The following is a 25,895-nucleotide window of genomic DNA, read 5'->3' as shown; positions in this document are numbered from 1 at the left end:
GTCCAACGACCCAAACCCAACCACCAGGTCAGAAACTTGCTGAGGACACAAACTGCGAAACATCAAGACGTTTTATTGAAGATTAAAATGTTCCTTTAGACAGGAAGTGACATCATGGCTACAGATCACCACTCAATAACGTTGCCATCACTAAAGTGACCAATGAAATCTGTCCAACTGAACTAAGCTCCGCCCACAGACGATTTTGCAGGAAGTGCATCAGATTTTCAAAATAAAGCTTCAGTTTGCATCCGTTGTTAGCGTCTTGTAGCTTACACAGATAGGCGAGTAAGAGGAGAGGGCTCACTCTGATCAAGTCCTCAGATGCACCAGTGGAAACTTTAAAGTGCAAAGATCAGTGAAGCAGGATGTATTACTATGGACCAAATAATATAGTGTGATCTAGAACAAAGATATGTGTTTGGGCAGATGACTCACTCTGCTTAAGTTGACTAATTCGGAGTGTTAAAAAAACGCTGAAACAGACAGTAGTAGTAGAACAGAGGTCTCACTCTGATGTACCTTGAGGTCCATAAGAGTTTTATACAGAGATAGTGTAGAACAGAGGTCTCACTCTGATGTACCTTGAGGTCCATAAGAGTTTTATACAGAGATAGTGTAGAACAGAGGTCTCACTCTGATGTACCTTGAGGTCCATAAGAGTTTTATACAGAGATAGTGTAGAACAGAGGTCTCACTCTGATCAAACAGTGACAAATAGAGATAGGAGTAAAACAGAAGCCTCACTCTGATACATACTGAGGCACATTTTAAACAACAGATAGTAGTGGAGAACAGATGTCTCACTCCAGACAAAATGGCAACAGGTTTTCATTTAGTCAAGCAGTGAGACACCAGACAAAGATAGGAGTGAGAAGAGAGAGCGTTTGTTGGTTTATTTTTTGAAGAACTTCTTGTTGAGCAGGAAGATGAGCAGATTGACGTTGACTTTGGCTTTATCGAACATCTTCATCACCGCCACGCCCCTCGTACTGCAGCTGCAGCAGATCCTGGGCACAAAACACAGCAGCTGGAGCGTGGTGGAACCAGAACCAGAACCAGGACCAGGCAGAACTGCACTGGGTCACTGTCACTCCACAAGAATCCCACAAAAAAAGTTAATATTTCAGAAACTTCTGTTCAGGTTTTCTCTGCCCATTAATTAATATAGTTGCTGAAACTCGTTAATCTTTGGATCTAAAGATGTTGAGAGCAAACATTGCCATTTTGTTCAGTCTGAGATGTTTTCCTAATGTCAGGCAGACCTGGTCTGTGTTCTGGTTCTGACCCGGTTCTGGTGGTACCTGGTATCGGAGCAGGAAGTCCTCCATCTGGACGCCCAGGAAGCGGGCGCTGACGCTGAAGCTTCCCGTCTCTGGCGGGTGTGATGTCGAAGACGACGTTCCTGAACCTGGAAGAGGTCATAAGGTCAGCATGGTGGTGACGTCATCGTGATGTCACGCTCTGTGTGTCCCGCCTCACTGTGTGGCTGGAAGGTCCTCGATCTCCAGCAGCACTCCCTTCTCCTGCAGCCGGGCGGCGCTGTAGCTCACAGCAGGAAGCTTCTTCTTCCCTCTGCTCTCTGCTGCGTTCCTATTGGTCCCTTTGCTGCAACAGAACAACCGATGACGGCGCCGTCGGGGCCTGAGAACCGATCGGGTCTCTGGAAGTGCGGCGTGTCGTCTCACCTGCCGGTGGTCAGGTAGTCCAGACAGGAAGTGATGTAATGCCTGTAGAAGTCGACCTGCTGGCAGTGGAAGCTGCTCTTCTCCTGCAGGCGGCTCAGAGTCTGCTGCAGCTTGTGAAGCTCCGCCCCCCGCCGCTGGCGACGCACACGCTGCTGCCGGATGTCCTGAAAGGACAAACCGGGTTCATTCAGGGCAGAAACCGGATCGGGACGGTTCCGGTCAGGCCGCTACCTTGGCAACCATCTGCAGGAGCTGCTCTTCGGCCCGCGGCGGCCGCAGAACGCCGAGCGTCTCCAGGCGGCGGAGGCTGCGTACGATCTTCCTCTTCTTCTCCTCCAGGCTCAGGTTGCTGTTTGCAACCAGAGACGGATTCCTCTTCATCTTCTCTGGCATCTGAGCGTCCCGCCGCACCCGCCGCTGCACCAGCCAATCGTGACACACTTCCTGTTTGGAAACAGAACCCGGTCGCGTCAGGCGAGCGAGCGTCGCCCCAGGCGAGCGAGCGTCGCCCGGTCGTGTCGAGGGTCACCTGGTCAGGCGAGGTCTTTGTTTTCAAGATGTCCCTCAGAGAGTCGCCTGGCTGAGTCCTGATGACGTCGATGATCAGCTGCTTGGTGCTGAAGTCAGAACCACAAGTGAGCACAACCAAACAATGCGCTGACCTACCTGGACAGGTGAGCAGAGCTACCTGAGCAGCAGTCCTCGGACGTCCGGTTGTTCAGAAGAGTCGTCAAAACATCAAATTTGTTAGTGAGCGTCAGAGAAACTTCCATCTTACTGAACTCTGACCCTGGATCAGCTGACGCCTCACCTGAGGATCAAAAACCCCAAAAACTCGTCACACCAGGCGCCAACATCCAAACCCAGCAGGACCAGTTTACACCTGTACAGTACTGAGCTGCTGCCTGACCCGACCCAGACCCAACGGTACCGTTGAGCTCCTGCAGCGAGGGAACCGGTCCGAGGTCGTTCAGGATCAGCCTCAGCGGGTCCGACGGGTCGGGACACAGAACCTCCTGGTGCTCCAGCAGTAGCTGCAGAGACGAAGGCAGCAGGTCCAGAAGTTTAATGTCTTAAAGCGACGGTACGTATGAATCCTCCGGGAGCCATTTTATTTTTAAAGTTGATTTAAAAGAAATTCAACGTCTTTGTTTCATGTCTTGAAATTGGGCCTGTCTCTTTAAGAAGCTGCTCCTCCTTCTGATGCTTCACCTTCAGGAAGTCATCACAACAACGTTTCTCCATGATGCCGTTTGCAACTGGACTGGCTGGAAACTGCAGCTCAGCCTCGCCGAGTCCGGCCTGCTGCAGGCGAGTTAGTGAGCGTCAGAGAACTTTGTCTCAGAGGCGGAGCCAAGACTAGGTGTGTCCACATGTTGCCACGGCGACCCAAATGGTTGCCACGGCGACCCAAATGGTTGCCACGGCGACCCAAATGGTTGCCGAGGCGACCCAAATGGTTGCCGAGGCGACCCAAATGGTCGCCGAGGCGACCCAAATGGTTGCCACGGCGACCCAAATGGTTGCCACGGCGACCCAAATGGTTGCCACGGCGACCCAAATGGTTGCCACGGCGACCCAAATGGTTGCCACGGCGACCCAAATGGTTGCCGAGGCGACCCAAATGGTTGCCACGGCGACCCAAATGGTTGCCACGGCGACCCAAATGGTTGCCACGGCGACCCAAATGGTTGCCACGGCGACCCAAATGGTTGCCGAGGCGACCCAAATGGTTGCCGCGGCGACCCAAATGGTTGCCGCGGCGACCCAAATGGTTCCTTAACATGAATGAAAAAACAAACAATCCCCGTCTGTAACATGATGTCGAAAAACTTGATTTTACGTGACACTGTTCCTTTAAGAAAGGCAACAGCAGCAACGTGTTGCTGCAACGTTGCAGCAACAACACATTGCTGCAATGAAACTTTATCGTCACGTTGAGATGGAACCAACGTGACGATTTTTCTCGTTCACAAAGACAAACGGCTCACATACGACGTCAAACGCAGAAAACTGGCAACACTGACGCCTCCCCGGAACCACAGGGACCTTCTGGGCCCAAAGAGTCTCGGTTCTGCTGCGGCTCACCTTGTGAGTGTTGAGCAACTCGCTGACGGAGATGTAGACGACGGGTCTGTTGACGGTCAGCTGCTCAGAGAACTCGTCCATGCCGAACCGCTCCTCTGGTTCGGGAACGTCACAGACGCCGTGCAGGAACTTCCTGTCCAACAGAACATAAGCGGCCATCAGCAACGCCTCCCCTGACCTTTGACCCACGGCTGCTGGCGTCTGTACCTGAACCTGCCGTGGGTCCGGGTGATGTACTGGTTCAGGGCGTGAACGTGGTAGCCGTCTCCGTGGAAGTGCTTGTTGGCGGCGGCGTGCTGCAGCATGCGGGCTATGGATCCCAGGATGCGGCGCTGCTCCGGCTGCAGGGCGGATCCGGCCGACCGGTCCACCACGTCGAAGCCGTCCGGAGCCACGATGGCCGGATTCATGTAGCGATAGTACACCAGGTTTCCCACAATCTGCAGGGAGCGTCCCGGTTAGAGGACAGAGCCGGACTAGAAATTCATCCTGAGGACGTTTGTTCAATCCAGACCAACCTGAGATGAACATCCAGATTTTGTTCTGAAGGTTTGATTATTTAGTTCTGAAACGGTTCAAATCTAAAGAGGCGCAGTCACCATCCAGTCAAACTGGGAGCCACTGGGAGTATTCCAGTAAGACTCACCTTGTAGAGCTCGTCCTCACTGGCTGCAGGAAACTTTGCCTTCAAGGCGTCTCGGAGAACCTTGGCTGTGTAACGAAGGCCGTACCTGCCATCCACAGAGACCAGCCGTCATTCAAACTGCCCACCAATCAATCAGCAGAAATAAGTCAGGAGGTCAGGCGCCAACGGGAGAGAGCAGGAAGTCGGGGACCTACGGGAGTTTGTTGAGACTGGAGGTGATGGCTTTGAGGACGCGGTCCGTCAGGTTCTTCAGGTTGATGATGGCGATGTCAATTCTTCGCTGGACTTCCGGGTGGGTCAGGGCGTCCTCCGCAGAAACCTCATAGGGTAGAGAGCTGATGGGACAGAGCCAGAAAGGTTAGCCCTACTGTGACCTAATGACCTTGTCCTCCTCGGTGTCTCACCTCTTGTGTCCGGTCTGGGTCTCGGTCTGGTTGATCCAGGTCTTGTAGACCTCCAGCGGTCGGTTCTGATGCTGAGGGTTTGGTCCAACAGGACGTCCTGCAGCGCCGGACCCAGGGAGTCTCGCAGGGCGTTCTGACCGCGCGCCTGCCGGTAAAAGTTCACCAGCATCTTGATGACGGTGGGATTCCCGGTAATCACTTCCTGCGGCTGCTCCACCTTCAGTCTGACGACACACAGGTGTGTTCAGGTGCAGAGTGACGTCACAGCCTTAAGACGGCTGCTCGATGACATCATAGAAAGTTACCTGATCTCGTATCGAAGCGCTTCGGTAAAGAGCTGCAGCAGCAGGAAGGCGTCTCTGCGGTCGGAGCCGTAGTTGAACAGGCTGAAGACCAGCATCTCCACGAAGCAGGTGGAGCGGCTCTGCGGCATCAGGAAGATCACATGGGCCAGGTAGAGGGGCTGCGTCTGGAGCAGAGCAACCCGCTGTCAGACCTGCGGCAGGCCGGACTCGCCTGCGGCAGGCCGGACTCGCCTGCGGCAGGCCGGACTCGCCTGCGGCAGGCCGGACTCGCCTGCGGCAGGCCGGACTCGCCTGCGGCAGGCCGGACTCACCTGCAGCAGGTAGAACAGGTGCTGGTAGGCCTCCAGTTTCTCCCTGCGGTTGCGGCTCAGAGCCTTCAGCCCTTTGCTTCTCTCCATGTCCATCAGGTCCGACAGATGCTCCTTGTTCTTCCGGGTCAGCTTCTTGCAGTGGGACACCACTTCCTGTTGGAGGCACAAGTCATGACCATCAAAGCGGAACGGAACCAGCAAAGCGGGACAGAACCTGGAATAGCTCTCACCTGCAGCGTGGCCCGGTTCCGGACCAGCAGGCCGATCTTCAGGTCCATCAGGTCGAGGTCGGACTCCAGCCGCCGGTTAGCGCGGATGTTCCGCACCACTTCCTGCCTCAGCCGCAGAAGCTCCGCCTCCTCTCTGATGTCACAGTCTCCAAGGTCGAGCAGGTGCAGGAACCTCCTGATCACAGACAGGGGGGGCGTGTCCGAATGCACTGGGGAGGGGGCGGAGCTAGTTAGTGATGACCGGTGGCTCGGCCAATCAGGCACTGAGAACTCACCACGCAGTAAGGGTTGCACCAACTAGTCGGTTCTTTACTCTGCAATGACTTTTACTGAGCCAGTCGACTAGTCACAAACACGTGACAAAAATAATAAGCTTGAATTGTATAAAAATGTAAATAATTTACCAAAGAGAAACATAAAATCCCAGCAAAGGCTACTGGAATAGGGGTGTTGCTTAGTGTAGGCTAGCGCAGCTAGCGCGGCGCCCTGCACAGAAAGACCGCAGACCCGGTATCTGCAGACCCGGTATCCGCAGACCCGGTTCGCTGGGACTGTCAGATTCCTGTCAAATAAAGGCAACTAGTGCCAAAAGAGTGTTACTAAAAGACGACCGGAGCACAGTGTGACAATGCGTCAGGATGTCGGGCGTCTTCATGCCTCCAGCTGATCGGCGTCACTCTGCATGTTGAAGCTTCTAACCTGGCAGCTCTGCGTTTTTATAAAAATTCTGTTTGACAACATCTGGAAACAAAGTTAAAGCTTCACTCTGATGGAGACCATTTCTGGATCCAACAGTAGCCAAACGGGATCCGGCCAGCATTGGTTTGGTTTGACATGTTCCACTGAGGTCAGTGCAGCAATCCAGAGATCATCAGTATCAGCCGGTGTTTGGGGGAAAAAAAAGTCCGACCCGGCATTTCTCTGCTGCTCACAAAAAAGTTTGTGATAATGTTCTGTTTCTTGTTCTTTCAATTCTTACTAAAGAAGACTTAATAAAAGCAGCTTTTTATCAGTAATTGCTGTGAAATTAGCAGCTAAAGCCTCCAAGTTGTTGTGAAGCGTTTTGCGCTTGTGACGTTATGACATCACCTCGACTGTCATGACGTCATTCATGTAGACTGACTTGACTTTTATCATGTTGTAGTCGACCTTAAGAAACATGAAGTCATTCAAGCCCTACCTAGCAGGCGGTACTGGTGCCGGGCCCGGCTGGCCCGGAAAAAACGCCTGGATCTTCACCACAGCGTCCACCTGTTGAAGGATCACCCCATTACCATGGACACGTCACACGCACCTGGTGTGTTTATCGGTTTGGATCAGGACCGGAATTTAGTACGGGGTTCAGATCAGAACCACAGAAACTCACATTCTGCCTGAAGAATCGGAGCCGGGTCAGAAATGCCCTCCTGGCGATCCACATCCTCACCAGCGCCTGGATCTGGATGGATGGATGCAGCGGCGAATTATATACAACAGGACAACAACACCTGAACGCACAACCGTATTAGAAACAAAAAACACGATTAAAACGAATATTAATATCTGCACTTCTATTCAATCCACTGAATTTAATTTAATGGTTTCTACATAAATCAAAATAGTTTAAATTGAAGATTTTAAGGAGTTGGCAAGTTTATTTTGTAAAACTTCAAAGAACAATATTCATACTTAGATTGTTTTGTTACCATAGGAACAATCTGATGCTGTGAGTTTAATCTTTAAGTTTGAGCCGTTTGCCCCGTGCAGCCCCAGGGTTCTGCCCCGTGCAGCCTCAGGGTTCTGCCCCGTGCAGCCTCAGGGTTCTGCCCCGTGCAGCCTCAGGGTTCTGCCCCGTGCAGCCTCAGGGTTCTGCCCCGTGCAGCCTCAGGGTTCTGCCCCGTGCAGCCTCAGGGTTCTGCCCCGTGCAGCCTCAGGGTTCTGCCCCGTGCAGCCTCAGGGTTCTGCCCGTGCAGCCTCAGGGTTCTGCCCCGTGCAGCCTCAGGGTTCTGCCCCGTGCAGCCTCAGGGTTCTGCCCCGTGCAGCCTCAGGGTTTCTGCCCCGGGCCCCGTGCAGCCTCAGGGTTCTGCCCGGGCCCCGTGCAGCCTCAGGGTTCTGCCCCGTGCAGCCTCAGGGTTCTGCCCCGTGCAGCCTCAGGGTTCTGCCCCGTGCAGCCTCAGGGTTCTGCCCCGTGCAGCCTCAGGGTTCTGCCCCGGGCCTGCAGGATGAGCAACAAACAGATTTCATTTAATGAGCTGCTAATGTGGCTTTAGCAACGCTAACATTTCTGTGTTGCGTTTCAATAAGAGCCACAGAAACTGATTTGGTTGCCTGAGTTTATGGGACGAGTTTCTCAGATCTCTGGTTCATCAACTCTTTCTAAGTGGAAAAACATTTCATATGGTTAGCAGTGTGATTGGTCCGGATTAAATGCAGAAACTCTCAACTTATCTTTTCAGTTTATAGTGAAATGCTTACATCATCATAAGTGCTCAGAGCAACAGACATGCTTGCAACCTGGCTTTACAAAAAAAGTGATTTTTTTAAAATGTATTTTTGAAATTATTATTTTCCTAAAAACATCAACAAGAAAGGCTTAGCCTGGCGGTGGGGCTAGTAAAGCATGGCGGGCTGCCAGGCCTATAATACACTGGGCGAAACCCTGACCAGGTGAGTCCCAGGCTCACCTGAGGGTCTCTGAGTGAAGATGTTGTGACGGCCCAGAGCTGTAAAACCATCGCTTACCTTGACGATGGTCCTCCAGTTCCTGTAGAGGAGCTGCAGCCGGCGGCGGTACGCCCTCTGCTGGATGAACCTCCTCCAATGAGACTGAAGAACAGAGAGAGGCGGTGATGATGATGATGATGATGATGCGACCGATGGCAGCGGCCGCAGCTCTCACCTGGATGATGACAACAGCAGCGCTCTGATCAATCAGGTAGCGCCGGCGACCCTCCAGCTGCTGCCTGACCAAGAAGCCCGACAACGCGCCTGAAGGCCAACCACCAGGGCGGCGCTGCTGCGCCACAAAATGCCGCGGTTGTAGGATATTGAAACGTTGCTCACTACTTCCTGCAGGGGGCGACAACAAGTCAGGCTCCAGCCAATCACCTCACAATAAACCAAAAGTATCAGACATAATCAATGTCAGTAGCCAGAATATTCAATAATTTTACTGAAACGCAAAGCATTCTGGGAGGCAGAGGTGAGCTAAGCTAGCTGGGTAGCATCAGCTCATACACTAATAAAGAGAACGAACCAATAATTATTGATAAGAAACGACTGAAATGAAACCGTGACATGCTTTCCAACAGCATTGTCCAGCCAATCAGAGACAAACTCAAAAAGCTCCAGCCAATCAGAGCCTGTGAAACTAGACATGAACTGTGTCAGCCTCTCAGTCTACGCCAGACCCTCTGACCGCTGCAGTCGGGTCCGGCCCGGTCGGGTCCGGTCCGGCGCCGCCCGGCCCGGCTGCACTCAAAGGGTTCGCATTAGCAGGATGATGGCGCTATAGCACCAGAACCGTCTGGTCGGCTGCTGTCTTGTCTGGGTTAGGCTGGTTCCTGCTCAGTCCAGGTATCTATTCTGACCAGGTGCAGCCACAGGCCCGCCCCTTCACCTGTATGTCCTGTCGGGTCAAGAAGCAGCTGTGGTTCCGGAAACCATCGGGTACCACCCAGCTTCCCTCCAGCCGGCTCAGGTGGAAGTAATAAAACGACCCGTCGTCCAGCCGGACCCGGACCCATGGACTCCGCTCCGCACCTGGACACGGCAGAACCTTCACTAGAGTCCACGCCTCACCTGGACGGGCCTCACCTGGACGGGCCTCACCTGGACGGGTCCGGTCTGCCAGACGGCTGCTTAGCTCCTGCTGGTAGGCAGCGGCGCAGTCGGGCAGAACGCCGTGCAGCTGCAGGTCCGGCAGAGACAGAACCCGCAGCGTCTGCTGGGCCCGGTTCTCCTTCACCGCCTGGTTGGCGGCTGCCACCGCCAGGCACACTGCAGGAACGGGTCAGAACCACACAGGTGGGTCAACAGGTTCTGAGCCCCGAGGCCTTCAGCTAACCGAAAGGTTCTGCTGATGGATGGAAGCGGGTCGGGAGTGGTTCTGATCGGACTCACGCTTCAGAGCTTTCTGGCTCTGCTGATTGGCTTGCTTCACTACTTCCTGGATATCAGCCAACCACAGCTCAGCTCCTGGGCCTCTACTTGTCTGATTGGACAGAAGCAGAATAATGAGGATCCCTAAGTCAATCGCTGATGACCTGTTACCTGTGCGCTCACCTGGGCTTTGTCGTGCCTGCAGCTGGTCAGCAGCGCCAGGTACCTGCAGGCGTTGGCAGGTATGACGCCCTGCAGGCCACCAGAGGGCAGCAGCAGAGCAGACAGCAGCAGCTGGACATCTCCTCTCCTCAGCGCCTCATTTATCAGGCCGACCACCTGGAACTCTGTCACACAGGTAAACACAAGGTGCATCAGCATGGTGTGTGTGTGTGTGTGTGTGTGTGTGTGTGTGTGTGTGTGTGTGTGTGTGTGTGTGTGTGTGTGTGTGTGTGTGTGTCGTACGCTGGAGTTCGTCCTCAGCGCAGCTGTTCACACTGTTTATTCCTTCCTGCAACTGATTCCAGGTGAGTATGGCTCCACCCCCCTGCTGCTTCACACCTGCCAGGTGCTGCATATACCTGGGCAGCACAGACCTCTTCGTCGTCATCATCATCATCATCAGGTGCTGTGGAGCTCAGCAGGTAGACGATCTGCTCTCACCTGTCCATGAGGGCGCTATCCACATCACAGAGTCCTGCAGACGGACTGACCAATGAGGAGCTGAACTGCTGGAGATGTCCCGCCTCCAGGCTCTGATTGGTCAGAACAACTGCCGACAGCATCTCCACAGCAACAAACAGCTCTTCCTGGTGCAACTCCCCCTGGAGGACAAAACAGGAAGCTACAGGACCGACAGAACTGAGCTGCTCCCTGCTGGACCAGGTGTGTCCCAGGTGTGTCTACCTGAGTGGTGCGTCTCTGCAGCAGCTGCAGCTCCCGGTGGTAAAGCGCCGCCGCAGTTGGAAACACTTCAGGCAGCTGCAGGTCAGAGTTCATCAAACAGCTGACGGTGCGCCTGGGATCGCTTCCCCGCAGCGACGAGTTGACGCTCTGCACCGCCAGGAGACCTGGGAGACCAGTGGACAGGTGAGACCGGTGGACAGGTGAGACCAGTGGACAGGTGAGACAGGTGTTTCCTACGTCTCGCGGCGCTCTGAGCTTCCTGGTTGGCAGCAGCGATGCTCTCCTGCAGCTCGGCCGGCTCCAGAGGATCCGGGGAGCCCAGATCCTGGGTCAGAGGTCAGAGGTTGAGCTGTCACAGGTGAGCAGAACATCTGAATCCAGAACGTCAAAGTGGGTTTTATACCAGCGCCTTCTGCTGGCGGTCCTCCAGCAGCTGATCCAGGTACCAGGTACCGTTGGAGCCACGGAGGCCCCTGAGGGCCAAACATGGCCGCTGCAGCGCAGCAAGCAGAGAGAGTTCATTGGCAGCGTCCAGAGCCTCGTCCACCTGCTGCACCGCAGACCGCACTGCAACACACATGGAGGCTCAATCAGGGCCCCTGCAGGACCCACCGGGGGGCCCTGTAGGACCAACCGGGGGCCCCTGCAGGACCCACCGGGGGGCCCTGTAGGACCAACCAGGGCCCCTGTAGGACCAACCAAGTATTTTGTGATTTTATCAAGTTGAATCTTAATTCCAGTTAGTAACTCCAGGAAGTTGAACTGAATTAAATTAATTGTAATTAATTATTCATGTAAATATCTTCAATTCAAAACAGTAAAGATGAGAAAAGGGTCAAAGGTTTTGGGTCAACAGCAGTGAAGAGGGCGGAGGAGAGGTGGATGTTGGTGCTTCACTGATTCTGGTGTTTTGGGGGAAAATCACAGCAGATGAAATTAATGTCTTGGTTTTTATTTCTATCATATTTTGTCATTTTCTGATCATTTCCTGACTGTCTTATTTTGACCAGAGTTAAATTCATCTCCCGTTTCTCTGGTCAACCTGCCATCTTCTCACCGTTGACGCTGCCGATCAGCTCCTGGATCTCCGGCGGCTCAGGAACTCCTCATACATGTCTCGTTCCTCCCGGCCTCCCTGCTCACAAACACGCAGGTCAGAACCAGCAGCCGACTGGACGGCAGCGCTTCTTCTTCGACCAATCACAGCTGACCTGGTGAGCCGCTCGCTGTGCCTTCCTCCTCCTGGCATCCCTCAGCGCCTCCTGGTAGGCGGCCATCAGCGCCTCCTGCAGGTCGCAAAGCAGCGCCGCAGGGTTCCTCAGAGCCGCCGCCGTGCCGCTCACCTCCCCGCGGTCCACCGCCTCGTTAATGGCCGCCACGGCCGCGTGCACTGAGGGCAGAGCGTGCCGTCAGACCCGTACCTCTACCCGGGAGCTCCCAGCCAATTGGAGCCCTCCTACCTGCGGCTTCGTCCACAGACAGCTCATTGGCCAGGATGCCGCCGATCTTACTGAAGGCCGGCATCTGGATCCCGTATTTATCCAGCTCCAACTCCATGTTGCTGATCTCTTCATCTACAGAGTCACATGTTACCAACATTGTTCTCTGATTGGTCCAAATATGCACCAAGACTCAAGCTGGCTGCTGATGCTACCTGGAAAACACAACTGAGTCCAACAATCACCTGTCTGTCAACATTTACCTGTGAACTTTAATTTTCCATAGAGGTCATAAATAGGAGGAGCCAAACCCAGTCTGTGCAGGTAGAGGCTGCAGAAACACGAGAGACAGACAGGTGAGCAGACAGACAGACAGACAGGTGAGCAGACAGACAGGTGAGCAGACAGACAGACAGACAGACAGGTGAGCAGACAGACAGACAGACAGACAGGTGAGCAGACAGACAGACAGACAGACAGGTGAGCAGACAGACAGGTGAGCAGACAGACAGACAGACAGACAGGTGAGCAGACAGACAGGTGAGCAGACAGACAGACAGACAGACAGGTGAGCAGACAGACAGACAGACAGACAGGTGAGCAGACAGACAGACAGACAGACAGGTGAGCAGACAGACAGACAGGTGAGCAGACAGACAGGTGAGCAGACAGACAGACAGACAGACAGACAGACAGACAGGTGAGCAGACAGACAGACAGACAGACAGACAGACAGACAGACAGACAGACAGACAGACAGACAGACAGACAGACAGACAGACAGACAGACAGACAGACCTGAGGGCGTGGATGCAGTAAACTGCTCTAGGCATGTTCTTCTTGTCGTAAATGTCTGTAGTTTCAGGGTGGAAGATCTGCAAACATGAACAGCCAATCATGAGTTGTGAAGTTGATCAGCTGACCAAGCAGTGACCAATCCTGTGAAGGTTGTCTGACCGCAGGCAGGCCCAGGGTCGTCATTGCGTTCCTCCAGTGGTTTATGTTGTCAGTGTGACGAAACTGGAGACCCACAGCCTGCACAGATCAATGTTATCGATTAGAGGAATCTGTTCTGATCGGTTTCTGGACCAGAACCTGAAGGAACCAATATTCCAAAACCAGAAGGCTGCTGGGTTTTCTGATGGAATGGTGCAGGACTCAGTAATTCAGCTCAATCTTTCCCCTGCAGACAGAACCTGGCCTGGCTCAGGTGTTAGCTTACCTGAACCTAGCAGCACTAAATGAAATCTGTTTGTTGCTCATCCTGCAGGGCCGGTCCAAGGCTGCATGAGGCCCGGGGCAGAACCTGACCTACGGGCCCCTCTTGCTGCTAAACCATCAGAACCTCTAACGGCTTCTTTTGGATTTAATCTGAGAGATTAAAGTAGATTAACTGGCCAACCTGAAAACTATCAGTTCTAATTACAGTTTATTAATTTGTATTTGTGAACAAACGGCTCAACGTCAAAGATTAAACTCACAGCATCAGATTGTTGCTACGGTAACAAAACAATCTAATTATGAATATTGTTTACAAAATAAACTTGCCAGCTCCTTAAAATCTTCAATTTAAACTATTTTGATTTATGTTGAAACCATTAAATCAAATTCAGCAGCATTGATCATCTCAATAAATAGATGTTACATTTATGTTTCTGTGTTAAAATATGATCATTTACGGCCCCTGAAGGCCTGGGGCCCGAAGGAGCCGCTGACTTAATGTGGATTAAATAGAAGTGCAAAATTGATATTCATTTTAATATTTTTACATTTCCTGTCAACTTGAAGTGTTTTACTATAAAATGGCGGCGGACGCCTCGGCGCCGGGCTGAGCAGGTTTACTGGGGAAACCCTGGATAAAATCACTGACTACATATTTTAGAAATAAAACATTTTCTTGATTTTTTCCGGCTTCTCGTGGTTGCAGTGGAAAATATGTTTGTACTAAAACTATGTTTGTACTAAAACTATCAGTAGCGGTGGCTACTGATAGTTAGCCACGGCTAGCAGTAAAAAAAGAAAAAGTTCACTGATCAGCAAACAAGAATCTTACTTCAGCTAATGCTAATCTGCTCTACACATGAAAGTTACCGAAAGCTAACCCTACTAAACATAAAAACTTGACAGAAGCTAATGCTAACGCTAAGACGTCTCTGTTTCTCCTTCCTGGTCTGAGACTCGCGAACAGCAGTCCTCCATTTCTGATTCTGCTGCATTTTATCACTTTAACTTTCAAGAGGCGGATGAGTAAAACAGGGTGTGACATAAAGTTCATCCAAGTTCATCTGTCTGCCATCTTGAAAAAATGGCCATCATTCTGAAATCCAGGTGGCTGATGGAAAATTTGAAAAGTGTACAACCTGAATGCTTCTATTCATAGTTGAAAGACAGGCCTGCCACGATAACAGATTTTGCTAGGTGATAAATTGTCTCAAAAAATTATTGAGATAAACGATAATATTGTTTGAAGACCTTTTCACACTGAATGGAAATTATGTAATAATACATGCGATTTTCTGCCAAAGATGGAAACACTTTACTTTCCAAAGACACTTAACACTGGGACTGATACACAAAATAAATAAAACAACCAAAACCACAAATAAAATAGATTCTCAGTCTCCATTAACAATAAATGTACTTGAATAAAAACTAAACAACATGGGCGCTGTGGAGCCACGAGCCAAGATGGCAGCTTAAAGTGGATGCTCCGTGTAACCTACACCAAAACTTCGAAAAACCCCAGGATTAGAAACTTATTTTGGACCTGAAGATGTCAAAGTCTACTACTCTTAAGGATTGTGATATTTTCACACGAAAACGCGGCTCCCAAAAATTAGCTCAAACTGATATTTCGGGAATAGACCAGGACAAGAAGGGTGCCGCTAGCATTGATAGCATGTGTGACCTTAGCACGGTGTTAGCTTAGCTTCGGTCGTTGCATTCGGAGTTCGGCGGATTTGGAAACAATCTGGACAGCATAGATAACCGCATGGGCGAAATGACGAAGTCCATCGCCTCTCTGGAGAAAAACATAGCAGAGGTGAAACAAAATGTTGCTGCTAATGCTACTAGACTGGAGGAAGCTGAAAGCAGAATCGTGTCGGTGGAGGAACTTTTAGAAACTAGTGCGGCGGATCTTGCCAAAACCCTGAAGCGAATATCCTACTTGGAGGCGAAGACCGACGACCTGGAGAATCGAGGCCGAAGGAAGAATCTGCGCCTTTTTGGGCTCCGGGAGAGCGCTGAGGGTCAGCGGCCTTTGCTGGAGTTTGTACGGGAGATGCTGCCGCGCTGGCTGGAGACCGATAGAGCCTTCATCACTGAGAGGGCCCACCGCAGCCTGGCGCCTCCGAAACCGAACCTGCACAGAGCCGTCCTCATTCGTTTCCTGAATTTCCAAGATCGGGAATTTGTTTTCCGCTCTACAAAACAACGCAATATCCAACACGATGGGAATAGACTGTTTTTCACTCAGGATCTTTCAGCAGAAACCATCCGACAGCGAGCTGAGTTCGATACATCAGGAAAGCTTTTGCTGAAAAGGGAATGTTCCGCGGGTTTCAATATAATCCATGCAAAATGAGGATCCTCCACAAGGGAAGATACAGCTGTTCTCATCTCCTAAGGAAGCTGGGGATTTCCTCCGCACATACACTGGATAGATCTGACTGTACTGGTGAGCGGCTCAGGTCCTGAACCACAGAATCAGCTGCTGATATCTGATAGCTGTTTTTCTCTATCTCAGCTGACACAGTAGCCAGTTAATCTTTGATGTATGTATAAGTCATAGGCAGCTACAGAGTGACTTTGTTTAGTTTTGTTTTTGCACGTAGGATAGTTTTATCTGTTCGTATAACGCTTTTAACAAATACCTTTGTACTTGCTGGTTACTTATGTCATATTAATACGAAATATCTTTGGTTAAACGCCTCTTATGGCTATTTCTGGGTTCGCTGTATTAATGTTTTTACTATGGTGTATGATTCATGAGCACCACTGATGCTTTTGAAGTGGGTTTCATAGTTCAGCTACTCCTCTTATTAGTGGATTAGCAAAAGCCCCAATTTATTAATCTGAGTAAGGGAGGGGGGGATTTAAGGGTTATGTGTCACTTTCAGGGCTTTTTTTTTCTTATTTAACTTTTTGTTTTATTTTACCCAAATCTCTGTGTATTTTCCGTTAACTCAGCATCATGCATTGCTATTAACATCCCAGGAAAAAACAAAGGATGGAACAGATTAGTACTCATATCTCTTCCATAAAAATTACAAGCTGGAATGTGAGAGGACTTAGGAAACAAACTAAACTGAAACAGGTTATAAATAGGATTAAACAACTTAAATCGAAGATAATTTTCCTTCAAGAAACACATTTAACTAATTGTGAGATAAAGTTTGTAAAAAATAGGTGGCCGGGCCAGGTGATACATGCGTCATATGATAATTATGCAAGAGGCGTAATTATTTTGATCCATGAAAGCATGCCGTTCCAAATTGTAAGAACAATAAAAGATTCAGCTGGTAGGTATGTAATTGTCCAGGGTAACATTCTCTCAATTACTTTAAATTTAGTGAGTTTATATGGCCCAAATGAAAATAAGCCAAAATTTTTTGAAGATCTGTTTCTTACGATAGCTACCCTTAAAGGATTTTATGTAATTGGAGGAAACTTTAACTGCACCTTAAACCCGAATATTGACCGATCGGTTGGCTTGGATGCTTATAAAAATCAAACTAAAAAATTAATAAGTCAATATATATTGGATATTAACTTGGTGGAAGTGTGGCGAGAACAAAATCCCGATAAAGTAGAATTCTCCTGTCACTCGAGTATACATAAATCCCACTCACGTATAGATTATTTCCTTGTTTCAAGAGAGCTTTTATCAATGATCAAACAATGTCAGTATGACAGCGTAGTGATCAGTGATCATGCACCTGTCTCACTGAATATTTACATAGAAAACTTGGTGCATAATTCACCCCGTTGGCGGTTTCAAGTAAAATGGCTACAAGATCCAAATTTTGTCAGACTAATAGGGGAGAAGATAGATACTTTGAATTAAATACGGATCAGACTTGCGCCTCAGTGAGATGGGAAGGATTCAAAGCTTATACTCGAGGTGAAATCCTTAGCTATACAAGTACAAAAAACAAACAAAAGAAACGGCTGGAAATCTTGGATAAACAAATAAAATCTCTGGAATTGGACTTGAACACCAATGATGACCAAACAAAGCAGAATGAATTATGTTTGAGAACTGAATATAATAAATTATCTTATGAGGCAGCAGCAAAAAGTTTAATGTGGTTAAAACAATCCTATTATGACCAAGGAGAGAAAGCTGGAAAATTATTGGCGTGGAGAATTAAGAAGATGCAGAGTGAAAGAGCAATTAATAGTATAAAGACCCCCTCTGGCAGGGTAACAGTGGATCCAGATGAAATTAACGACAGCTTTAGGCAATTCTATGTAAAACTATATAAATCGGAGTACTATTGCGCTTCAGACGAACAAGATATATTCTTAGATCAACTTCAGTTCCAGACCCTTACAGAAGAGACAAAAAAGGAATTGGATACAAATTTAACGATTGAAGAAATCTCACAGGCCATACAAAGTATCAACAGTGGTAAAGCTCCTGGGCCTGACGGTTTCCCTATTGAATTTTACAAAACTTTTAAAGAAAAACTTATAATTCCTCTCTTCAATATGTATGAAGAAGCATTTAAAAGGGAAATTCTCCCACCTTTGAGACATGCAATGATCACACTGATATCAAAGCCTGGTAAATCCCCTGAGGAGTGTTCTTCATTTAGACCAATCAGTCTGATGGGGGTGGACACTAAAATACTTTGCAAAGCCCTAGCAAACAGACTGGACCACTTTATCTCATATTTAGTTCATAACGATCAAAATGGCTTTATACCAAAACGTCAAGGGTTTCACAACATAAGTAGAGTCCTAAATATAATTCATGAGAAATCTGACGCTAAAGATACAGCTTCATTATCACTTGATGCTCGTCAGGCCTTTGATAGAATTGAATGGTCATATCTATTTAACGTTCTCCGAGGTATGGATTTGGCTGCAATTTCCTCAAATGGGTTAAACTTTTGTATGCAACTCCCGAAGCCAGTGTTTGGACAAATAATTTAGCCTCTAAACTTTTCATGTTAGAACGTTCCACTGCCAGGGTTGCCCGTTATCTCCGGTGTTATTTGTCTGAGCTATAGATCCCTTGGCAATGATGATCAGAACGCAAACGGATCTATTTGGCATTCAGCTGGGAGACCAGGAGCATAGACTGGCATCGTATGCTGATGATCTGATAATTTTTTTGACAAATTTATCCGTTAGCATCCCAAATTTAATGCAACAAATAGAGATATTTGGTCAGTTCTCTGGCTACAAAATAAATGATTCAAAGTCCTCTATTCTATTTCTGAACAGGGATGAAAGACTGAACCCGGTTGTACAGACGCCTTTTATCAATGCAAGGGAGGGATTTGTGTATTGGTGTTAAAATCGCCTCTTATCAATGCAAGGGAGGGATTTGTGTATTGGTGTTAAAATCACCTCAGACATTGAAACAATCGTATCAGCAAACTATGACCCTCTGGTCAGTGAAGTAAACGAGTCACTGAATAATTGGATGACAATGCCCATATCGATGATTGGCCCGATAAATATCATCAAAATGAATATATCACCATGATTTTTGTATCTTTTTCAGACAATTCCTTTGCCTCTTCCAAAACATTTTTTGATAGATTAAATGGTATTTTTAGTAGATTTATTTGAAATGATAAAAAGGTTGAGACTGTTGTACCTGCCATATAAGAGAGGGGGGTTACAACTCCCTAATCTTAAACTGTATTATTGGTCTGCCCAGTTACACTCAGCCATGTTCTACTTTTCAACTGAAACACACCCAGCTTGGATGGAAATTAAACAATTAACAACAAACCTTAGATTAAATCTGTATTTGTACTCCGCAAAGCCAAAGCAATTGATAAAAATGACAAAGAATCCCTTTCTAAAAAACACAATTGATGTCTGGTATAGGACCCATCAATATATTGGATATATATATATATTGATCCATCTCCTCTTTCTCACCCATCTGGGGGAATAGAGATTCTAAGGCAGGAACAGCTGATGGAGGTTTCAAAAGCTGGGCAAATAAAGAAACTGCCAGATCTTTATAAGGATGACAGGCTTCTTACATTTGAACAATTATGTCAAATATATAACATTTCAAAGAAGCATTTTTATAAGTATTTACAAATTAAACATTTTCTTATGTCTAAACATAAAAAGATTGAACCCAGACCGCCACTGTCATACCTAGAGAATATTGTGCTAGAAAATCTAGAGAAGAGAAGTCATATTTCTTTATTTTATTTAGCTTTACTAAGGCATGATAAGGAATCCACTGCAGATAAACTGGATGCATGGAGAGTTGACATTCGAGAAGAGATACCAGTAGCGGACTGGAACACTGCATGAGTAAAGGCCCAAAAACAGTCAATCAATACAAGAATGAAACTCCTTCAATTCAAGTGGTTGATGAGAATTTACATAACTCCAGTTAAACTGAACATCCCAGATATCTGCTGTAAGTGTTTGGTTGGAAAGGTTCTCTCTTTCACTGCGTATGGGAGTGTCCAAAGTTACAGCAATATTGGAACTTGGTTACGCAAACTTTGTCAGAAATCATTGGAGTGAATGTACCTGCTGAGGCCAAAATGTGTGTTTTGGGTATTTATCCGGAGAATTGTGTTTTTAATTCCAGACAGTTAAAATTGATTGACTTTGGACTCCATCAGGACACTAGATTAATATCTCTATACTGGAAAAAATGGACATGCCTTCAATTCACATGTAGGTGAAGGAGATGACATCGTGTGGCTCTGGAGCGACTCACTTACATTATCAGAGGAAAAGGAGAGAAATCTGAAGAAACATGGTCACCATTGACCGAGTTTCTGAAACACTACAAAGGGCGTTAAGAGAATTGTGCAGATTGCTGAGGTTTTTGTTTTGTTTTTTTATTTATTTTTATCATTGTTATTATTGTTAATTTGTGTTTGTTTGCTTTGGGGACTACATTACTTAATGAGAATCTGTATTGAGTGATTCACTGTCACTTGTTTTTTGTTGTTGTTGTTTTTTGTCTTATTTTTCTATGTTATAAAAATTAAAAAAAAAAAAAAAAAAAACCAACCAAACAACATGAAGCCAAAGTGGAAATAAATACTGCATTCAACCAAAAGAGTGCAGATCATGAAGTCTGTATAGTTTATTGCCCTTCAGTAATCATTAGATTTAAATAGAGAAGAATCCGACTGAATGATGCAATAGTTCAAACTACAGGATTTTTTACCCAGAACGACAATCTGAGAACGTTTCGTTCTGAGATTGTCCCTTGTGTGTTACGGTAGATCGTTGTGTGTTACTGTAGATCGTTGTGTGTTACTGTAGATCGTTGTGTGTTACGGTAGATCGTTGTGTGTTACTGTAGATCGTCGTGTGTTACGGTAGATCGTTGTGTGTTACTGTAGATCGTTGTGTGTTACTGTAGATCGTTGTGTGTTACTGTAGATCGTCGTGTGTTACGGTAGATCGTTGTGTGTTACGGTAGATCGTCGTGTGTTACGGTAGATCGTTGTGTTACTGTAGATCGTCGTGTGTTACTGTAGATCGTCGTGTGTTACGGTAGATCGTCGTGTGTTACTGTAGATCGTTGTGTGTTACGGTAGATCGTTGTGTGTTACTGTAGATCGTTGTGTGTTACTGTAGATCGTTGTGTGTTACTGTAGATCGTCGTGTGTTACTGTAGATCGTTGTGTGTTACTGTAGATCGTCGTGTGTTAAGGTAGATCGTCGTGTGTTACTGTAGATCGTTGTGTGTTACTGTAGATCGTTGTGTGTTACTGTAGATCGTTGTGTGTTACTGTAGATCGTTGTGTTACTGTAGATCGTTGTGTGTTACTGTAGATCGTCGTGTGTTAAGGTAGATCGTCGTGTGTTACTGTAGATCGTTGTGTGTTACGGTAGATCGTTGTGTGTTACTGTAGATCGTTGTGTGTTACTGTAGATCGTTGTGTGTTACGGTAGATCGTCGTGTGTTACTGTAGATCGTTGTGTGTTACGGTAGATCGTTGTGTGTTACGGTAGATCGTTGTGTGTTACTGTAGATCGTCGTGTGTTACGGTAGATCGTTGTGTGTTACGGTAGATCGTCGTGTGTTACGGTAGATCGTTGTGTGTTACGGTAGATCGTCGTGTGTTACGGTAGATCGTTGTGTGTTACGGTAGATCGTTGCTCCGATCTAAATCAAGGATTTATCCAGACTGGGAGAGTGACGCAGCCTGTTGAATGTGACCGGTAGCCAATCAGAAAGCGTGGATTCTCCTCCTGCTTTCTGAGGGGGAAACACGGAGGGAATCCCGAACAGCTGACACGATGCAACCCGAAGTCCAGCAGACATCGGAAACAACATGAATGTTTATTCAACATTTCATGCAAAGAAAATATAAATAACTAGGGGAGGAGTTGGAGCGAAATTTCTACCAGAAAAAACTTTTCAGCTGTTCTTTGTTAACGTGACATAAATAGTTTATAATGATTTTCATTCAGTCAGACTGACACTAGCCGCATGCATTGCAGGAAGATTGTAGTAAGCAACTGATTAATGCCTGGTTTCAATATTAGTGAACTGGACTTATTATTTTGTGTCCATTGTTGGACACAACACGGTTCGATCGAACCGTTATAGCGAGGCTTGCTGTCAGCTAATGTGTTTTGATAAAGGGCGACAATCAGCGACATCAGATGGTGCAGCGCGCTGGGCATTACACTAAGAAATAAGGAAGGGAGGGTCAGTGGAGTGGAGCCTTTTTCATTCAGTGTCATCAACAGGAAGAGAAAAAGGCAGGAAGAAACGATACAGACGATAATTGAAATGACGTCGATAGTTTTAATTTATCGTGCGATTAATTGACTTATCGTTTATTGTGACAGGGCTAGAAGACATTCACAGTAAAATTCTGAACTTTAACACAAAAACCTCAGATCATCATGTTGTGGTCTCTCGACCGGACCAGAACAGAACCGGTACTGAACCTGGTATCGGAGCTGTTCTGGGTCGTAGATCTTCTTCAGTGGCACGGCGGTTGGAGCGAAGTGCTGCCCCAATTTGGCCAGAATGACTCCATTACGCAGCGCCTCCTCCAGCTCGGTTGGGGCAGGAAGCTCCTCCCCCAGACACGCCTCCATCCACCTGGGCAGGAAACACGGGTCCCAGTGAGAAAACCTCCACATGGAGGCACCAAGACCACTTCTGGTTCTGACCACTGACCTTTTAGCCTCCTCCAGCCTGCAAAGGTACTGATAGGCCACGTTCTGGACCCTCTGCTCGTCCATCTGCTCTGCTGTGAGACGCTCATCTGGGAGGAGAACAGAACAAAACACACCTGAGACTAGTGGAGAAGACATTTTTTCCTTTTGATGCTCAGCTCTCACTCTCAGTGGCTCCACCTCACTCACAACAGAGCTAAGCTTTGATTGGCAGCACAGCAGCCTTGTGGCCAATCACATGCGAGTACATGGAATGATACCTTTAAGTGAAAACAGAGGGGGGGCCAGGTGAGTCCGTCCCCTCAGTCAATAGAAAGCAGTGAGGAGGGAACCCCTCAATCTGACCGACACCTTTATATAAATCAGCATCTGGCTGCAGTTTAAAGTAGTTCAGTAAAATGTATTTGTACATTTCACTAATAAAAATCACAAAATCAAAACTTATTATATAAAGGTATTGCATAATGAATTTTTGTTATGGTTCATTAAGGTTTTGCAATACTCTGCAAACAGATGTGGCCAGTCGATCCCTCCAATGATTAGTTTCTGGATTATTAAAATTCCTGGAGGAAAATGCGCCTGCCTCAAAGCTTCGTTAGTTTATTTTATTATTTAGCGCCGTGTTCCGGCCGGAACATTCTGCGTTGCACAGAGCTCTCACTTCCGCCTCCGAGTTGTTGACGAAAGCCAAGTGTTGTCATCATAACGTCCAGTCTTCAAGTTCGGCCAGTGGGGATTTAATTGATCGGTGTAATATCCGGGTTCTCATGGTTTTGGGGACCAATCAGCGTCCTTAAAATGACGGGCGATGCCTGGAGTCCGGCAGCTTTTCTCCTCTGGAGCTGCCGGTTCGGAGCTGCAGGTGTTGATGCAGGTAGAGGACAGACTGAACCCAGCGGAGGAGCTGATGGTTCAGTGCAGCTTTACGGCCCCTCAGTGACGTTTCTCTGCCAAGTGAAACCAGAACCGTCTGATGACCGGGACGCCGTTCATCCCGGATGATGAGCTTATCATCTGAACGGCGTCATGGCGGCTCACGGCCGGTAGTTTCTCAGCGTGATGAACGATGGCGCCGTAAACATCCCGTATTGCTGGCCATGTCTTACTGACGTCCCCTGGTCCATTTCCTCCCAGCTTACGTTCATTTGCCCCCCATGACCCCGTGACCCCATCACCAGGCCACATTCCCGTTTTCTCAAACCCAAAGCTTGACAGGTTAGGGCCAAGGTCAGAGTTCATCTATTAAACAGACTGGAGATGAAAACATAAACTAAAAGCTGGAGCAGAGACATTTTTATAAGCGTATTGTGATCCTGAATCTTTGTTATTAAATTTAATATAATTTCAGATTCTCATATAACTTTTCTTCAGGTTGACTTAGAATCTGAGATGTTATTGTTACAGTTAATTTTCTAAACTACAGAAAAGTAAATAGTATAGAAGCTCAAATATGAAAAATTGGGCTGATATTGATATCTGATACTAACACTGCTGTTATGCCAGATTTACCAATATTATATTTTAGAGCTTTTCATCAGATTATTTGATTAAACATAGGAATAATTGATACATTACTCGATTACTAAAATATTCATTTATAACAGGCCTTAATGTTACACAAAAGCAAGACTTTTCATAAAACATTGAGTGCAAAATAGATTCATATGAAAACATTCATGTTTGCTCAGGCAGTTGATGATCAAATGTTTGAGAGCCGAAAGAATCGGCTCTTCTTTAGGAGCCGTACCAAGAGCCGGTTCTCTGAAAAGAACCGAACTTTCCAACAACCCAGGCCGAGGTCAGATTCGCAGGAGAACCAAGATTGCATGAGTCCACAACCAGAACCAGAACCGGAACCAGAACCACAACCAGAACCAGAACCACAACCAGAACCACAACCACAACCGGAACCAGAACCACAATCGGAACCAGAACCGGAACCACAACCAGAACCACAACCAGAACCAGAACCACAACCAGAACCACAATCAGAATCAGAACCAGAACCAGAACCACAACCAGAACCAGAACCACAACCAGAACCAGAACCACAATCAGAACCAGAACCGGAACCACAACCAGAACCAGAACCACAACCAGAACCACAACCAGAATCAGAACCAGAACCGGAACCACAACCAGAACCGGAACCACAACCAGAACCAGAAGCCCCGGCTTTAGGTGAGTCTTGGTGATTAAGCGATTCTGGGTTTTAATTGCGCCACATTGATTCTTGCAGCAGAGATTAACTATGAAGTTATTCCATGATCCCTGAAGCTCCATTCCGATCTGATCAATAAAACTACGAGATGAGAAATTAATAAAACTCACAGCGGCTTCCTACTGCTGGTTCCGACATGTTGTCCCGGTTCTTTGTTCTCTGGCCGGTGAAATGCCGCCCGGTTCGGTCAGAAGAGAAAACTGGACCCGAATGTGTTTGCAAAGCCTTAAATCAGCAAAACGAGCTTCAGCGCTTCGAGCTACTTCCTGTCTGAGGTTTGAAAGCTCCCGCCGCTCTCTGATTGGCCCAATCATCAGCCTCGATAGTATCGCTTCTGCTATTGGCCAGAAGGCTGCCGCGTTGGATTCTGGTCTGTGTAGTTCTGTCTCATCAGTCAAAGCTAATTTTAAACTTATTTTAAAGCCTCATCAGTCCGCAGAACAGGAAACAGAACCTTTCTTTTCCTTGAAATGACTCAGATCAAATAGTGATGACATTCTGCGCTTCCCGGTTACCATAGCAACCGAACCAAACTGACAGCGTCGGTATGACGTCAGCTGTTTCCGATGTTTCAAGAAGTTTCGATCTGTGACCAGGTGAGAAGCTCCACCTTCAGCAGCAGGTGAGTTTCTGCTGATCATCTGGTTCCCTGGTTAACCAGGTAATCCCTGGTAACCAGGTAATCCCTGGTTAACCTGGTTAACCAGGGATTACCTGGTTAACCAGGTTAACCAGGTAATCCCTGGTTAGTTATTATGTTACATTTAAAAACTGTTTTGAATCCGTTCGCAGTTATCAGAGGCGCGGCGCCGATCATTCGATATTTACTCATATTGCTCCATTATCACCTAAAAACTGTAAAAACATGAGAAATACAAACACAAAGACAGAATAAAATAAATAATAAAAGCAATAATTATCCTGCTTAGCATGAAAGTCAGCTGGCGGAATTAAAGGGCCAGTCCGTGTTTTAGAAACGCTGTATGTCCAAATACGGCTCAAATATTCACAGCTTTGCTGGACAGGTGACACCTGAAGCACCTGGAGGCATCCAAGGCACCGCCAGGGCCACTGAGGGGCCCCAGCCAGGGCCACTGAGGGGCCCCAGCCAGGGCCACTGAGGGGCCCCAGCCAGGGCCACTGACAGTAATAATTTCTGTCATTATAATATTATCAAAAACACACAATTTCACTATGAAGTGATTAGTT

At 47.6% G+C, this 25,895-nt stretch overlaps 1 protein-coding gene across 1 annotated transcript; it reads right to left on the bottom strand.

Moving 5' to 3' along the window:
* Nucleotides 1-472: 472 nt before the first annotated feature.
* On the bottom strand, nucleotides 473-25,175 carry LOC129355838 (ras GTPase-activating-like protein IQGAP3). Its single transcript, XM_055025456.1, is given in 45 exon segments — nucleotides 473-985; nucleotides 987-1,010; nucleotides 1,305-1,377; nucleotides 1,379-1,411; nucleotides 1,483-1,608; nucleotides 1,689-1,852; nucleotides 1,920-2,132; nucleotides 2,218-2,305; nucleotides 2,377-2,425; nucleotides 2,428-2,499; nucleotides 2,620-2,722; nucleotides 3,777-3,909; nucleotides 3,984-4,216; nucleotides 4,423-4,507; nucleotides 4,617-4,757; nucleotides 4,827-4,887; nucleotides 4,890-5,050; nucleotides 5,132-5,295; nucleotides 5,443-5,595; nucleotides 5,673-5,881; nucleotides 6,853-6,895; nucleotides 6,897-6,923; nucleotides 7,039-7,110; nucleotides 8,394-8,477; nucleotides 8,551-8,633; nucleotides 8,636-8,720; nucleotides 9,271-9,413; nucleotides 9,483-9,650; nucleotides 9,774-9,864; nucleotides 9,936-10,099; nucleotides 10,218-10,333; nucleotides 10,416-10,576; nucleotides 10,659-10,822; nucleotides 10,896-10,983; nucleotides 11,062-11,225; nucleotides 11,716-11,748; nucleotides 11,751-11,793; nucleotides 11,870-12,048; nucleotides 12,119-12,232; nucleotides 12,361-12,428; nucleotides 12,896-12,972; nucleotides 13,055-13,132; nucleotides 22,232-22,388; nucleotides 22,467-22,554; nucleotides 24,797-25,175. Coding segments are annotated over 45 exon segments (4,893 nt in total). The 5' UTR covers nucleotides 24,825-25,175; the 3' UTR covers nucleotides 473-895.
* Nucleotides 25,176-25,895: the final 720 nt, after the last annotated feature.

Source organism: Poeciliopsis prolifica, unplaced genomic scaffold (genome assembly GCF_027474105.1).
Source record: "Poeciliopsis prolifica strain line A6 unplaced genomic scaffold, Auburn_PproV2 SCAFFOLD148, whole genome shotgun sequence".
Classification (NCBI taxonomy): Eukaryota; Metazoa; Chordata; class Actinopteri; order Cyprinodontiformes; family Poeciliidae; genus Poeciliopsis; species Poeciliopsis prolifica.
Note: the sequence above shows the minus strand (reverse complement) of the source record. Positions and strands in the feature narration are given on the sequence as shown.